The sequence below is a fragment of the Pseudorasbora parva genome, chromosome 18 (assembly GCF_024679245.1).
Source record: "Pseudorasbora parva isolate DD20220531a chromosome 18, ASM2467924v1, whole genome shotgun sequence".
NCBI classification, from domain to species: Eukaryota; Metazoa; Chordata; class Actinopteri; order Cypriniformes; family Gobionidae; genus Pseudorasbora; species Pseudorasbora parva.
Window position 1 is genome coordinate 23,623,761 of NC_090189.1, and position 17,881 is coordinate 23,641,641.

Sequence of the window (17,881 nt, forward strand, 5' to 3'; positions counted from 1 at the left end):
TACTTGTATTTAATTAAACATTTTTCCCTATCGGAAAATCTTAATACGTAATGAACAACTGGCAAATTATATTCATAAATTTATGAATATTGAATATTAAATCCCTTTTGAGTTAATTATTCCCCGAGACATTAAACTCCTTAGTCGTTGTTGTTACACTATATACACATCAGCATCTGGTTTTAATTTAACAAAATGGCAGCTGATAACTGCACTTTAATTGAATAAAAAGAGAAATATGGGGCTGACATGAAATAATAAAACATTCAAATGAGCCACTGAGCTGCACTCCAGTTTTAAAACTATTACCACAAAAAGGCAAAGAAAAGAAATACATTAACTTAGCATCTAGGCTGATGAATGTGTGGAATATGTTGAGTTTTTTTTGCATGAAAGCAATATGCTTCATTTACTGTCTTTCATGCTCTCTGGATGTGATCTCTTGCCCCATGTTTTTTTTTTTTTTTTTTTTAATTTCAGGTACATTTCCACCCAGGCACCGTGAAGATTAGTCATGTGCAGTCAGAGTGAGGTGTAAGCAGCAGACTGCAGATGGGGGTCATGCCATAGAAAGCAGGATCTGTGAAGGGGAAGAGGAGGATGAGGAAGAGCAGAAGGATCACAGGCCTCTGTGGGTGCAGTAGCCAATGGCAGGAAAACCCATCCAGTTACAAAACGAGTGGCACAACACAGGTCCCACCAGATGACCTGATCATTCAGATATTAAAATCTGAGATGAGACACAAATCAGATGATATTGTATTTATACACGTCACGGATCCTCACCTGTTCTTATGAATATGAAGGCAGTGTAAGCTCCAAAAATGGAGGTATAAATGAACTGGTTAGCTGAAAGATAACATGTTATGAAGTCTTAGATGAAACAAAATCTTTAAATGTAAGGCATTTAACCAATGGTAGGCCAATGGCATTTAACCTTGCAACCAAAAACAATGCATTTACCTGCACAAATTAGAATCTCAAACACAGTGTCGTGTCCAAAGCGAATCTGTTCATTGACATGATGGAAATGGGCTATGAAAAAACACAGCAAAGTCAGAATATATAATGGAAAAGTTCAACTCCACATTGCCTGTCACGCTGAGTTTTTAATCATAATCACACTGTGTACATTCGTTGGCCAGAGGAGAACTGGCTCCCTGACTGAGCCTAGTTTTTTTTTTCTTCACTTCTGTCACCTGATGGAGTTTGGGTTCTGTTGCCTTCACCTCTGGCTTGCTTAGTTGGGGACACAAAAGGTAAGATTTTTGGATTAAAATATCCAAAAACCACTAGAACAGTTATATAGTTTGTTGACTTGTATACTTACATTATCCCAAATGTTTCCATGAATGTTTAAATCCAGAGAAATAAGCAATTTGTGGATATGGACCCTGTCCCGATCAGTGACATCATACCTGCCTTTCCCTCGAGTTCTGGTTTTATTTTGTAGAAACCATGGAAACACCAAAGACACTTTAATATATTATGCTTTATTAGACAAGAGAACAACTGTTTGAATTAATTTATAGACAGAAAATGATTTTTTTTAACAGTAATACAGCATATGACTGTAATATACAATATGTTTTAAAATTAATTTCATGTCATTTAGCAAAACAAACCATCCATCATTTATTAATATAATATTCTAATATGATCTAGGTTAATGGAATGTGCAACAGGTGTCTCATAGCAGCCGCCCAGCGAACACAGAGTAGCATTATAACATTACTTTCACCACATTCAAATGTATTGGTAATACGATAAAACAACGCTGCGCTACCCCATACACATGAACGGAAGAAGCAGAAGCCGCCCTCTTTGCGGCATAATAAAAGTTCCACTGCTGTAGAGCCGCGTGTTGCACTCATTTCTCATTAGCAAAAAAAAAAAAAAAAAAAAAACCCGCTCTAGCGGCCCCATTCAGCTCTCACAGCACTCGGCCCTGCTCTGCTTCATACTAAAGTAACATTAAAGGTGCACTATGTAGTATTTTAGCAGTAAAATCCAAAAACCGTCTCAGGGAGTCGCCTGTCAATTGTGTCATATCTGCGTTACCCTCGATTTCCGGTTTTATTTGGCAGAAACATTTTTTCATAGCAGCGTGCAGCAAGTGTCACAGCAGCCGCTAAGCGAATGCTCAGAGTAACGTCATAACATCATTTTAAACATACTTAAATGTATCTAATATGATAAACAGAGCTGCGTTAACTCCTACTCATAACCGGAAAAGCGGAAATGGCGCCCGCACCAGTGTCCCGTCCCATCATGATAAAAGTCCTGCTGCTCGCGAGCCATGTGTTTGTGTAACAATCGCTCCAGCGGCCTTGCTTAGCTACTCAACACTCTGTCCTGCTCTGCTACATAATACAGTAACGTTAATAACCGCATCCATGAACATGAGTTCTATCCCGATTCTCTTGATGGCTGTGAGGTGAAGACCACATGTCCCAAGGTTATGAGCTCAAACTTGGCTTCATCAAACTACGCCTTTGTTTTGAATAGGCGCCCTCTAGCGGACGGAACAATTACATTGATTTTTAAAGCTGCACTCTTTCTCACCCATGAGCATGATTTCTGCCCGAGTCCCATCCCTATCCCACTGGCTGTGAGGTAAGACAACATCTCCCAAGATTCCAAGCTCAATCTCAATCATCAAGCAAGCCTTTGTTTTGAATAGGCAACCTCTATTGACGAAAAACTACATATTGTGCCTTTATAGTCAGCAATATTACTGATTTCACTGCACTGACACTATTGGCTGTGAACTCAACTGAGCTGAATAATGACATCACTGTTTTCTGCAATGCTGCTTTATAGCCAAGTTAAAGTTAACTCATTTAATAATGTATGTAACAGTTATTGAACCGAAATGAATCAACACTTAACTGATTTCAACTGAATTACGACTGACTATAATAATGTCTGTCAGGGTTACCAACTCTCACACATTTGGCGTGACACACGCTTTCAGGCTCGGTGTCATGCTCTCATGCTGCCCAACTTAATCTCACGCCAAATTGCCAAACTTGCTTTTTATATTTAACAAAGCTAGGCCTATAGCTTTTTTATTATTATTATCATTAGGTTTCAATGCGAAATTCAAACAATAAATAGCGTTTTGGCACTAATGTTAAAGCCAGAGGCGTTGAAAAGCAAATTGCAACATACTCTCATCTCCCGGCTCGCGCACAGTCATGTGGTACATGGAGCGCTCAATACTCCTAGCGCGGTGTTAATGCATTTGAATGGCATAAGGGAGGTGGGGTGAAACACTCAGTTTCAGTCAATCTCATGTCAATCTTGAGTACCTATAGAGTAGTATTGCATCCTTCATATCTCCGAAAAGTCTTTAGTTTTGTTATATTCATAAAACAAATATAGGCTGTACCAAGTCTTTCCAGAAAAAAACGAGCGCTTGGAGGCGCATCATGTGGGCGGAGCTAAAGAGGTGACGTCCTCAAGCGTGGAGAAGAAAACGCTACCCTAAATAAACCATGGGCTATCAATCAGATTCAACTAAAACAGATATGATCCAGAATTAGATCCGGAGGCTGAAATAAATTGAACAGGAGAAGCAACAACAGCAGGACGTCCGTCTCTGTGGTATGTACTGTATTTAGTGGCCTGTCAACATCTGTGTGTGTTTACTCGCAGTTTATGAGGACACGATTCGGTTTATGGACTATAGTATGCAACTAAACCTTAGCAGTAGCAAGCAAAGCGGTTTTGCACGTCAGACTAGTGTAACGTTATACATAGAACAACAATGGAGTAACCGTTAGCGCATTTGAATGACGAAGCACGCTTTGTGAGAACGCTAGGTTTAAGTTTGGGTGGTTTTACAATAAACAAACTGACACCTATATTGGTCAGCTAAACAAATGTATTTAAACACACACCATAGATCGCATGCTCCATTGATAAGGTTACGTCTACACTAATCCGGATAAATTTAAAAACAGAGTTTTCGTCTAAAAACGCTCCGCGTCCACACTATCATTTTCAATCGTTTTCCAAAAAATGTTCATCTACACTGAAACGTCTGAAAACGCTTACATCCCTGTACTGCGCATGAGCAAATCCAACCCTGCGTCTCAATCAGCTCCCTAGTTCACTAGTCAGTGCACTGATTAGGACATAAGATGGGCTGACTCCCTGATCAGTGCCCTGACTACTGAATTAGGGAGCAGATTGAGACGCACCCCAAGACGCTTCGACTTGCGTCATTTCCGCTACTCGTTTATTTACTCTTTGAAATTTTGCGGCAATGTCGATAAAAGGCACTGAGTTTTTTACAGTATGTACAAACTGACATTAATATTTAACAAGGCTGTGAAAACAGAAAGCATACAAACCACTGCTGTACAATGTCGTTCACCATCTTGGTTGAATTGGTCTAATGACTGCAACACATGGCTAAAAATGCGTCATCGTATTAAAAAGCCTCCGTTTTCACAGTCCACATTACGACGTGAAGACGCCATTTTCAAATGTATCCACTTTGGAGAGCGTTTTCAAAACGATACGTTTTCATTGACTTAAAACGTTGTCTCAGTGTGGACGGGAGGCCAAAACGTAAAGAAAAACATACGTTTTCAAATAAAAACGTATTAGTGTGGACATGGCCTAAATTAACTAACGTTATACACGATTGTGTCGTTTACTGATGTTTACTCACACGACGATAGCCAACAGCACAGACATTTGAAGCAGTTTTACTCACCGCCTGCTTCCAAAGCAGGACCGTGAACCTTTAATCGCTGGGACCGCTCAGTCAAAAACACACTTATTTGGTATGATTTGGTGAAGTCTGGTGACAGCAGTGACCGCGGAGATCCACTTTTGCGATACGACTGAAGCGTGATGTTATGAAGCTTCCCGTCATTTCTGCGTTCAAATCGGTTCAAATGCAGCGCTGCCTTCCCGGAATGCTGTGCTGAAGCGTTGAAGTCGCTTGATGTCACCCATAGGAATAAAGTGGAGCGCGGCATGACCATAGAGCTGCACCTGAGAGCAGTGTTTATGAGCGTACATTTGGTCTCTCGCTCTAGTCACACGCGCGCGCACCCTTCCCAGAGAAGAGCCCGTACGGCCCATACAAGGACCTTCCGCTCTATCGACGTCAAGCTGACCCATACTCGAAAAAAACTCTCCGAAACTTGTGAGAAACCGGAAGGAGTATTTTTGACACAGAAATACTCCATCAAACGTCCAACATTAGTTTTTGAAACTTTGTCTATGTTTAGGATGGGAATCCAAGTCTTTAACAGTGTAAAAAGCTCAGTATGCATTAAACAGCATTTCACCCCCCCCCTATTATACTATACAGATGTTTGCAGCAAGTTTTGTTAAAGAGTACAGCTTGTGCATTGATTATTAAGTCAGCCATATTGACAGGATCATTTTATTATGGAGAGTGATAGAGATACAACATTGTTAACATTAATTGTATTCTTGTATTTAGCCCTCAGGTATTCCTTACTAATTGGTCACACACTCATACTCATTGATGGTCAAATGTAACCATACACGTAACTATTTTTCAATTAAATAAGTGGTCTATATTTTAGTTCAGTAATGTTTATTGAATATTTTGAAGAGATCTTTTGGTAGGCTACTAAAATACTATTTTTGCAATAATTATTGTCAATTAATGACCACTTAAAATATATTTCTTCTAATATTTTTATTATTTATATTTCAATTGGTGTAGTAATTAAGGTTAAAATAGAGAATTCCAGTTCAAAGAGGTAAATTGGTTATTTTGTTGCTTATGAAATAATAATAATGTTAATTTGTAATGCCATTACCCAGTAGGTACCTTATGGCTCTTTAATAAATATACATGTATCTAATCTAGTTGCTCAAAAACAGTTTTCCATGTGAATAAATATTCAGATATGATCAAACATTAGATTTCTTTAAATGTGAAATTTTAAAACGTTAATAACTTATGCATCATATTAGGACTTAGTATCCTAATATTTTTAATGAATAATGATACTTATATAAGCACACACAAGTGAATATTAATGAATGCGAGCACATTTAATTTGACCCAAGAAACGTTTAAAATAGTGCTAAGACAAACAATTTTTCCCTTATTATGTACAGTAAGCTATATAGTACTACATATGAATTGATACTAAATTAAGTTCGAAATAGACCGCCCCCCCCCCCCCCCCCCCGCCCCCCCAAAAAATCTCACTCCAACCTGAACGTAAAAGTTGGCAACCCGGCTGTTTTGAGCTACTTTACAACAGTTTAATTCTGTTTGCATCACTGAAGTGTTATTTTCCTGCCGTTTTCACTATAAAGCTGCTTTGAAACAATCTGTATTGTATAAAGCGCTATATAAATAATGGTGACTTGACTTGACTCTGAACACTTATACAATACCTTTTAAAAGTGTAGCTGTACACAACTAGCCTACATTCACTGCTCATTATCAGAGCTCGACAACGCCATCTGCTGAAAGGACAACACATTTATATATTAATATGTCTTGCTGTATTAACTTACCCACACAGAAGAAGAGTGGACTGAGATAGATAGATAGATAGATAGATAGATAGATAGATAGATAGATAGATAGATAGATAGATAGATAGATAGATAGATAGATAGATAGATAGATAGATAGATAGATAGATAGATAGATAGATAGATAGATAGATAGATAGATAGATAGATATAGTGGGTATTCTATGTGTATTTATACTCACTCAAGGCGGTCTTAACACCATGAAAGAGTCCTCTTGGGCTCTCAATTGCCAACTGGGTCAGAGGTCAGAGAAAAAGCACCTATGTTCAAAATAAATACACAAAATAAACAGAAATCTCAGAAAAGGGTTCCCTTTAAACTGTTTCTGGTTCAAGTGTACAATAATGGTAGTTTTTTTAGGTAGTAAAAGGTAAGATAAACCTGTGGGTTTAGAGGCCAGTTTGAAACCAACCATCAGGCTACCAGTTATCGTGCATGTTTATATTTGAAGAAAAAAAAACTATAAGAGAAGACAGCAAGAACATACCATAGTGAGTGTCAGCGGCAGCAAAGTGGCAGGCACAAAGCCCTCTAGACGAATACCCAGCAGGGCCCACAATGATGGACTTGGCTTTAAAAAGTCCAAACATACATTTCATAAAATTAGATTAAGTACAAATTTGAATTAACTTACATATACATACATACATGCATTAAATCACATATGCATGTTCACTCTGGCATGCAGCTAACACTCACCCTGACTTTCATGTAATGAAGTTTTATTGTGTTTGGGTGATCGCTAAAGAATGTACAGAGCATATGGTATAATTGAAACATTTTAAACTGCAAGTGAACTTCAACAGCTTCATCACTACCTGGGTAAATTGCCCCTCCATACATATAAACTCCCAACATAAGCGTCAAAACTGTCTATACCACCAACTTTGGAAAAAATAAACTTAATTGAGTTTCATGGAAATAGCACGTCTCACGTTGTATTTTAGTCCGATATATTTTACAAGCATGCATGGGTTCCTTCTGTGCAGGTTTCATGGTCGTGTGTGTAAACTCCACCGACTCCTTTGTTGCTTTTTGGCTATCGGACTTTTAGTTTGAAGGTCTTTCCTGTGCGCTACCATATTGTTGCTTTCGCGCTACTCCAGTCCAGTTGGTGACGGTAATGCGCCTCTACGCCAATAAACACCATTGAAGAAGAAGAAGCTTTCGCGCTGTTCTTCACACACTCTCGGCATGGCTGCGGATAGCACAATGTCTAATGGCCAGGAAACGGCATCGCTTAATGGTGAACCCGTGCTCAAGCGCTCCAGAGACAGCGTGGACTCACTGCGGATGCTGCGGGAGCCTCAGAATAAAGTGACCGTTGTGTTGGGAGCTCAGTGGGGCGATGAGGGGAAAGGGAAAGTGGTCGACCTCTTGGCAATGGACGCCGACATTGTATGCAGATGCCAGGTGGGTATCCAACCGTTCAACTCGCTCATCATATTGCGTTTATGAGAGTTTGGGCAAACATGTCTGTGCTGTCTGAGTGCTTGGGTTTATTACACAGTTTAACTGGAGTATATGTGGAAACAACCACTTTCATGAGTTAACATCACAAATAAAGGCAAAGTTTCCTTTATTATCGTCATCGCCACTTTTTGGCGCTAGGAGGACAAGTGATGTAACATTTCCTGCGGCTCAGTTATCATATCGCGATACTTGCGCTCATGTTTACGTTGATTGTGTGTTCTCAGGGAGGCAATAACGCGGGACACACAGTGGTTGTGGACTCGGTCGAGTATGACTTTCACCTGCTCCCTAGTGGCGTTCTCAACAAAAAGGCAATCTCATTTATTGGTATGTTTTGTTTTACCTTCCCTATTGATTCTCGCCTTGCTTCACTGCCCCCTAGTGTTGTTGTTTTAACTGAGTTATAGTTTCGTCATGTATTTTACCTCAAATAAAACTGGCAGTCATTTCTAATTGTATTATTCTCGTTTCATTGTTTGTGAGCAGATGTTTACCTTTGACCTGCAGTTGTGATGGTTGAGATCCTTTCTTCTTCTGTCCCACAGGGAATGGTGTTGTGATACACCTGCCAGGACTTTTTGATGAGGCTGAGAAGAACTCGCAGAAAGGCAATGGTAAAATGATCAGGAGTGAACTACAGAACAATGTTAAACATGAGGTCAATTGTGATATAGTTTGGTTAATGTATATACCATATATTTAAGATGACTTCATATTAGGACTGGGCAACGTAGCTAAAAATGCGTTTCAAGTAGCAGGGTTTTGCAAAAAAAGATCTTGATTTAATGACCACAAAAGTATAGTTACTTAAAGGTACTACTAAAACATGTATATTAATATGAAAATTATACAAAAAGTGTAGTCTTCCTTGCAAAAAGTTGTGAGTGGCTTAACAAAGAAACATGAAGAGTAAAGAAGCATCACCCATAACATAGAACAAGTGGCAAGTCTATTCGTTTGCAAGATTTACTTCACAGATATACACTCACCTAAAGGATCATTAGGAACACCTGTTCAATTTCACATTAATGCAATTATCTAATCAACCAGTCAATTGTCAGTTGCTTAAATGCATTTAGTGTTGTGGTCCTGGTCAAGACAATCTCCTGAACTCCAAACTAAATGTCAGAATGGGAAAGAAAGGTGATTTAAGCAATTTTTAGCATGACATGGTTGTTGGTGCCAGACGGGCCGGTCTAAGTATTTCACAATCTGCTCAGTTACTGGGATTTTCACACACAACCATTTCTAGAGTTTACAGAGAATGGTGTGAAAAGGGAAAAGCATCCAGTATGCAGCAGGTCAGAGGAGAATGGGCCGACTGATTCAAGCTGATAGAAGAGCAACTTTGACTGAAATAACCACTCGTTACAACCGATGTATGCAGCAAAGTATTTGTGAAGCCACAACATGCACAACCTTGAGGCGGATGGGCTACAACAGCGGAACACCCTACCGGGTACCACTCATCTCCACTACAAATAGGAAAAAGAGGCTACAATTTGCACAAGCTCACCAAAGTTGGACAGTTGATGACTGGAAAAATGTTGCCTGGTCTGATGAGTCGATTTCTGTGGAGACATTCAGATGGTAGAGTCATAATTTGGCTTAAACAGAATGAGAACATGGATCCATCATGCCTTGTTACCACTGTGCAGGCTGGTGGTGGTGGTGTAATGGTGTGGGAGATGTTTTCTTGGAACAATTTAGGCCCCTTAGTGCCAATTGGTCATTGTTTAAAGGGTTAGTTCACTCAAAAATGAAAATTATCACTCATATAGTTGGACACCCGTAAGACCTTCGTTCATCTTTGGAACACAAATTAAGATATTTTTGTTGAAAGCTGATGGCTGAGAAAGGCTTCAGAAAGGCCTCCATTGGCATTCAGTACATTCCCACTCACAAGACCCATAAAAACACATCGATACAAAGTCCATCTCACTTCAGTGGCTGTACAATAATTTGTGACGATTATACAATGCGACGAAAATAGTTATTGTGAGCAAAAAAAAAATTAAAATAATGACTTTATCCACCAAGTTATTGTCTTCTATGTAGGTTTCGGACGTGACCTCACGTGATAGCGGAGCTCCTCTTCGCTTCCGAGTCATGTATCTGAACGGTGGAGCTGCATCATATTCTCGCGCATTTGTAGAGTTCACGTTAATAACTTGTGGATAAAGTCGTTATTTTGATTTTTGTGAGCACACAAACTATTTGCATCGCATTGTAAAATTATTGTACAGCCACTGTAGTGAGTTGGACTTTGTATCGATGTGTTTAGTGCCTTTTATGGGTCTTGTGAGTGGAAATATACTGAATGTCAACGGAGGCCTTTCTCAGCCATCAGCTTTCAACAAAAATATCTTAATTTGTGTTCCGAAGATGAAAGAAGGTCTTACGGGTGTCCAATGACATAAGGGTGAGTACCGTATTTTCCGGACTATAAGTTGCACTTTTTTTCATAGTTTGGCTGGTCCTGCGACTTATAGTCCGGTGCGACTTATATATCAAATTTAATTCATACTGACTGACAAGAATAAACATATAGCCGCGAGAATGCGCTCTATGCTGCTCCTGTAGCCTAATATTTACTTATAGACAACAACTTAGAAAGACTGAACACAAACAAAATGCCCCCATAAAGAAAATGTTATTCTGCAAAACACAAACAGCATGTAGTAAAACATGCAGCGGAGAACGAGTCTCACAGCGTTCGTCTCGCGCGGCTGCGCCTCTCCCGGCAGAGAGTTCAAGCGTCTGTGGACTCGTTCCTTCAGCTCTGGCCATCTTGCTTACAGTCCGCAAGTAGATTTCTTTTTCTTCTTCATCACAGTTAAAGTAACCTCTGCTTTTCGCCAGTCCCTTACAAGTTTCTCACTCACTTCAAACTTTCTTTCTTCTGCTCGGGTTATGCAGTGAAGCGGGCACGAGCGAGTGCACGCGAGCAGGTGCTCGCATGCGCGCGCAGGTGCTCGCATGCGCGCGGCTCCAGTTCTGCCCTAATGCGACTTATAGTCCAGTGCGACTTATATATGTTTTTTTCCGCGTCATGACGCATTTTTTGACTGATGCGACTTATACTCCGGAGCGACTTATAGTCCGGAAAATACGGTAATTAATGAAATAATTTTCATTTTTGGGTGAACTAACCCTTTAAATGCCACGGCCTACCTGAGCATGGCTACTTCCAGCAGAATAATGCACCATGTCACAAAGCTTGAATCATTTCAAATTGGTTTCTTGAACATGACTATGAGTTCACTGTACTAAAATGGCCCCCACAGTCACCAGATATCAACCCAATAGACCATCTTTGGGATGTGGTGGAACGGGAGCTTCGTGCCCTGGATGTGCATCCCACAAATCTTCATCAACTGCAAGATGCTATCCTATCAATATGGGCCAACATTTTCAGCACCTTGTTGAATCAATGCCAAGTAGAATTAAGGCAGTTCTGAAGGCGTAAGGGGTCAAACACAGTATTAGTATGGTGTTCCTAATAATCCTTTAGCTGAGTGTATATATTGTTTGATATTTTTTTGCCCTCATTATGGTTTTTACTTTCAAAATATTGCATTCTTGGATTTTAATCCCACATTTAAATAAGGATGTCAATTCAGAAACTCTGCAATGTGTAGCTAGTAGCTTCTCTCTCTCTCTGTCTGATCAGTTAGAGGAAGTATTTATGGTGTTTTGTCCATTAATGACTTTTCTTCCTTTTTTGGGGGGTTTGCTTAATTTAGGACTTCAAGGATGGGAGGAACGACTGAAGATATCTGACCGGGCACATATTGGTACGATTCTGTTTTGACTTCATGAGGCCTTGAGTAATTTTAATGTAATCCAGATGACATTGACTATGAATGCCTTTTGTCTTGGACCAACTAAATATACCGGGAAACTGATTTTGATGACATTAGAATTAGAGCTGTGCTCTTTTTCGTTGTAGTGTTCAACTTCCATCAGGCTGTTGATGGGATACAGGAGCAGCTGAGACAGCAGCAGGCAGGGAAGAAGTAGGTTTTCTTTTTTAGCTCTGACACCAGCTTACATTTGTAGATGCATTTCTACCAGATTGATGAATTTGAATAAAACACTTGGAAAAAATGGACATTACCGGTAATCTGGATTTTTCTACATCGATGGATCTTTGTCCTATACAGACGTGGAATATTAAAAAAACCTATCATCATCAGGAATCTGGCTCAGTATAATAAAAAAATGATAAATCATCCAAATGTCTATCAGGAGAAATTCTTGGATATAAGATGCAGCTTAACAACTCATGTACCTGTGTGTATACAGATGGATCAAAATCAGACAGTCGGGTATCGGCTGCAGTAGTGATTGGGTGAAAACGCTATGGAAAACGTATTTCTGGACAAAGTTCAATCTTAACAGCTGAAGCTTGTGCATTACTTCTAACTCTTGTACAAATTGAGAAGGAACCACAAAGCAACTTTTTAATTAGCACAGATTCTAAATCCTGCCTACAAGCGCTTGATTCTTTGAAAACTGAACATCCTATAATTATTAGCATAATAGGGAAAGTGGACTCTTTAAAGAAACAAGATGTTAATATTGTTTTTTGTTGGATACCAGGTCATATGGGATTGACTGGTGATAAAGCAGCAAAGGAAGCACTTAAGTTGGAAATGACAGAATGTAAAATACCAGCAGCTGACCTTAAACCCATATTGAACCTGTACATTTATAACTAATGGCAAATGGAATAGAACGAATGTGTAAATAACATTATATGAGGTTAATCCAGTTTTAAATCAGAGTTATTATTTTGAAAATAGATATGACCAGGTTGTATATATACGAGATGCCGAATTGGACATTCAAGACTCACTCATTCATATTTATTGAAGGGGGAAGAGAAACCAGTTTGTGATTTGTAAGAGTTTCACGAGTGTAAAACATTTTAACAGAATGTCCTTTTCTAAATAATATTAGACAACGGTTTTATTAAAGGTGCACTATGTAGTATTTTTGCAGTAAAATATCCAAAAACCACTATGCCAGTGTTATATATTTTGTTCAGTTGAGTACCTACAATATCCCAGATGTTTCCAACTATTTGTAAATTGTGAGAAAATTGCTATTTTAACTAAGGACAGGGACGTTTCAGCATTGCATTTGAGGGAGTCGCCTGTCAATTGCGTCATATCTGCGCTACCCTCGGTTTCGGCTTTTATTTGGCAGGAGCGCTTTACTCTTTACTCACAAAGTGTGAACAAGTGAACCCACAGAGTAACGTCATAATATCGTTTTAAACACACTTAAATGTATTTACTATGATAAACAGAGCGGCATGACCTCAAAATCATAACCGGAAGAGCGGATCTGTGCAGGCGACCGGCGACTGTCTCCCGTCCCGTCATAATAAAAGTCCCGGTATTCGCGAGGCGGGTATTTGTTTAACAATCGCTCCAGCAGCTATGCTCAGGTCAATAACACTCGGTCCTGCTCTGCTTTAGACTACAGTAACGTTAATAACCACATGCATGAGCGTGATTTCTGCCCGAGTCCTATTTTCCACCGGCTGTGATGTGAAGACCACATCTCCCAAGATGCTGCGCTCACACTTTGCGTCATCAAACTACGCATTTGTTATGAATAGGCGCCCTCCAGTGGACGGAAAGCTGCATAGTGCACCTTTAAGAAAACACATTAGTTGATTTTTTTTTTTTTTTTTTTTTTTTTTTTTTTAAAAAGGTTTCTCGAGTAATTTTTTATTTTGTCAAATATTCAATTGAAAGATTCTATGTAATTGTTGTTATTATGACTATTGTTGTTATTGATATATATGCCTGATTTTGTATAGTGATTGTTTTTAGGATAAAATTATTGTAAACAATGTTTTAAAACTGCTGATTGCCATGAATATAGCCATTGCTGCTGATATTGCATTAAATCATAAATAAATAAATAAATCTACCAGATTGATATTGAGTTCACCCTCCTTTGTTTTACAGTTTGGGCACCACTAAGAAGGGCATTGGACCTGCATATTCCTCCAAAGCAGCACGTAATGGACTAAGAGTGTGTGATCTGGTCTCTGACTTCTCAGTTTTTGAGGAAAAGTAAGTATAATGATAGATTTCTATCTGAAAACTGTGCATGATTACATTTAATGCTGTGTGTTGTTCTTAATATTCATATCTGCCTTTGTTAGATTTTCTTTCTTTGTGAAAATCAGTACTGCATGAAGACGGATAAATATATGTAAATATCTCTTGGCAGGTTTCGGGTGCTGGCTGGTCATTTTCAGACCACATATCCTAACCTTAATATTGATATTGATGCTGAGCTGGAGCAACTGAAGGTGATTAGCATCTTGGCATTTTTCAGTATGATGTGTTAAACTTCTAAATCATGGACTTGCCCAGTGATATTTTTTTCCATTTCCCCCACAGGGTTATGCTGAGAGGTTACGGCCTCTAGTAACTGATGGGGTTTATTTCATGCACAAAGCCCTTACTGGACCAAGCAAGAAGATTCTGGTGGAAGGAGCTAACGCTGCCTTACTGGATATTGATTTCGGTATGAGTGGCAATAAACGGGAAGATCCACTGATGTGCTTTAAAATGTTTTGTGCTTGAGAACAGTGGAAGTTGTATTTGACAGTGTGAAGGATACAATGTCTCCTTAATGTATGTTTCCATCTCTCTCAGGAACCTACCCCTTTGTGACCTCATCAAACTGCACGGTTGGAGGCGTTTGCACAGGCCTTGGAGTCCCTCCCTCTTATGTTGGCCGTGTTTATGGAGTGGTGAAGGCCTACACCACCAGGGTGGGAGTGGGAGCATTCCCTACTGAGCAAGATAATGTGAGTGTATAGTAGGAGGTAAAACTTGTGACATTTCTTTACATGTATTGTACTTCAATTGAATGTATTCTCTTATTTTCAAGGAAAATGGTGATCTACTGCAGAGTAGAGGGAGGGAATTCGGTGTCACAACAGGCAGGCGTCGCCGCTGCGGATGGCTGGACCTAGTTTTGGTTCGCTATGCCCACATGGTTAATGGTTTTTCAGCGTGAGTTATGCTTGGATGTTCAGTGAATCAATGAAATCAGTTTCTTCTCTCCAGTGAAACTGTATTTACAACAGTTTTAAAGTTTAATGTTTACTACCATTTTAAAGTTTGGGGTCAGTAAGATTTTTTTGCATATTTTTGAAAGTCTCTTTTGCTCACCAAGGCTCAGTTATTTCATCAAAAATGCATAGAAAATAGTAATATAGTGAAATATTACGATTTAAAGTAATTGTTTTCTGTTTTAATATCTGTTAAAAATGCAATTTATTCATGTGATGGCAAAGTTGAATTTTCAGTATCATTACTCCAGTCTTCAGTGTCACATGATCCTTCAGAAATCATTTGAATATGCTGGCCTCAAGAAACATTCATTTCAATGTTGAAAACAGCTTTGCTGCTCAATAGTTTTGTGGAAACGTATCATTTTTACCCAGGATTCTTTGAGGAATAGAAAGGTCAAAAGACATTTTTTTTTCGAAATCTTCTGTAACATTAAAAATGTCTTTACTGGCTCTTTTGATCATTTGCTTGAACACATCCTTGCTGAATAAAAGCTGATTAATTTTTGTTTTTCTAAAGTTATAGCTATTACACAGGTTGAACTTAAGATTTGTTCAGTTTAATTAAACAATACGTTTTATTCTGTGTCTCTCAGCATTGCTCTGACCAAGTTGGACATTCTTGACCAATTGTCAGAAATAAAAATTGGCATAGCCTATTCAGTTGATGGAAAGCCTCTTCCCAGTTTTCCTGGTAAGTTACCTATTTTGTTAATACATTTTCAGATTTGTCATGCATTAAAATGACTCGCACACATTAAAATGTTACCATGTGCTTGGTATTTCTCATTTACCAAGCATAGACCTTTTCTGATAATGGAGGGGTTATCATATATTTCAGCAAACATGGACGTCCTCACAAAGGTTCAAGTGACTTATGAGACGTTTCCTGGCTGGTGTTGTAGCACCGAGGGAGTGCGCAGTTTTGATGAGTTGCCCTCAAAGGCACAGGCTTACATTCACTTTATCGAGAATTTCCTCCAGGTGCCAGGTAAGAATACACATACTATATTTTTTATTAATTTAGAATATTTCAGCTATTTACATATGCAGTAAAAAGAAATATATCCTACTTGCATGCTTAGAAATGACAAAATCATCTTTAGAATTATTTTTCTCTTTTTAGTGAAGTGGGTGGGAGTTGGCAAGTCAAGAGAGAGCATGATAAAGCTGTTCTGATGAGGGGGACAGGAAAGACTGAACTTCATTCATGGTCTGCCAGGACATCCATCATCATGACCATTGGAGGACCAGAAACTTCTTTTATGCATTAGCGCTGAGATTAAGACTAACTATGGGTTTAGAATCCACTGAATGTCCCACTCAAAGTGAACACCAGCATTGTGTATAGAGGTCAGGTCTGAGCACCAGACTCAATTCCTTGCATTTTGTAATTCCTTGACTTGTATCCATTTGTTTCAAAGCGCATTCCAGTGCTGCTCACAACATACCTCTGTCAATCAATAGTAGTTGTCTTAAGTCTGTTGGAAAGATGATGAAATTGCAGAGCTTCAGACTGGAGGTTAATATAATTTTATTGTATATCTTAAAATCAAACTTTGCACTCTGAGCATTTACCATATTCATTGCTATTCTGGTGGATAAAACCAAACTGATTTTTAAGATTGTCATGTACTGTTTATTTTTTTATGTAATCAAGTTTGAGAGTCAATGTTAAATCTTGTGTCTTTTCATTCATGGTTTGTGTATATACACAACTGGCTGGTTTGGAATACCAAAAGGGACATTCACACACAAGTCTGATATCGAAAGAAAAAAAAGGCACTGAACTGCAGTCAGTGATTAGTGCATTCAGACACAGCTTTTGAATCTGAGCAACATTGATATGCACAGATATACATTGCATTCCACCTAGTGCACAAACTCATTTGCTGCTGTTTTTGATTAATAAATTGTAAAACAAGTTAAGGTTTTAAGTGAATTTTTAATTGATGTTTTTTTTTTTTATTGACTTGCATTTTACTTTTTAAATGGGGAAAAAACTGCTTGTATTGTTATATTTTTCTTACAAATTAATGTCACTTTTAAGAAGCATTCAAAAACACAAATCCTGTTTTTGTTGAAACCGTTTTAAACACAAGATGTCCCACAGCTACTTATTTGAAAATTAAATTTAGAAAATGCATTTAGTTTAAAATTCAAAAATATAAATGAAACAAAATCTTGGAATTTTTTTTGTAATATCCGTTATGAGTAGCCATACATTTCTCTTGCGAGGCTTCAGATATTCAAGTAAAATCATGCAAGTTTTTCTCTGTGCTCTATCTCGTCCTGTACCATCAGACATGTAAGATGGACGATCAGGTAAAACATTTTTTGACGAAAATTCTCAAGCATTTACTACACGAATTTATTTATGCAATCAATTTCATTCGCGCTTTTACAGTGTGACTAAATTTTGATTTACTAAAAGTTTTTTTAGTGGCAGGGAAACGCTATCAATAGTATGCTGATAGTATATAGTTTTAACATTTGTTAAGAGTTCTTTATAGTCCCAATGAGTGAGACTTGCTTTCATCAGCTGATGGGGAGACTGGAGTACGTGCTTACTGTCAAGTTTAGTGTAATTACAACATGAGAAATGTAGACACTGTCTTAATTTGTAGCACAACTTTACAGTCAGATTTTTTTTTTATTGAGAATAAAATTATTAGTTATTACTATTCATAAATTAAATTACCTTACTATTAAGAAAGAACATATGTTTAGTCTACACTTTATTTTAAAGT

General features: G+C 38.4%; 2 protein-coding genes across 2 annotated transcripts; one reads left to right on the forward strand and one right to left on the reverse strand.

Moving 5' to 3' along the window:
* Positions 1-474: 474 nt before the first annotated feature.
* Positions 475-7,746, reverse strand: LOC137046027 (CAAX prenyl protease 2). The gene is given in 9 exon segments (XM_067423083.1): positions 475-640; positions 643-708; positions 787-849; positions 964-1,035; positions 6,732-6,810; positions 7,038-7,121; positions 7,250-7,292; positions 7,369-7,435; positions 7,698-7,746. Coding segments are annotated over 9 exon segments (651 nt in total). The 3' UTR covers positions 475-512.
* Positions 7,566-17,056, forward strand: adssl (adenylosuccinate synthase, like). Its single transcript, XM_067423421.1, has 13 exons — positions 7,566-7,963; positions 8,248-8,350; positions 8,569-8,637; positions 11,770-11,820; positions 11,976-12,042; positions 14,011-14,118; positions 14,279-14,360; positions 14,452-14,578; positions 14,710-14,864; positions 14,948-15,072; positions 15,728-15,825; positions 15,973-16,122; positions 16,258-17,056. The coding sequence occupies exons 1-13, from the start codon at positions 7,745-7,747 to the stop codon at positions 16,308-16,310; spliced, it is 1,407 nt and encodes a 468-aa protein (XP_067279522.1). The 5' UTR covers positions 7,566-7,744; the 3' UTR covers positions 16,311-17,056.
* The last annotated feature ends 825 nt before the right edge of the window (positions 17,057-17,881 follow it).

Bases quoted from the DNA above. Each gene is read 5' to 3' on its own strand.
- adssl (XM_067423421.1), top strand. From the start codon at position 7,745: ATGGCTGCGGATAGCACAATGTCTAATGGCCAGGAAACGGCATCGCTT. The intron at 8,351-8,568 runs GTATGTTTTGTT...TCTGTCCCACAG, and splicing joins AAAGGCAATCTCATTTATTG to GGAATGGTGTTGTGATACAC. The intron at 14,865-14,947 runs GTGAGTGTATAG...CTTATTTTCAAG, and splicing joins TCCCTACTGAGCAAGATAAT to GAAAATGGTGATCTACTGCA.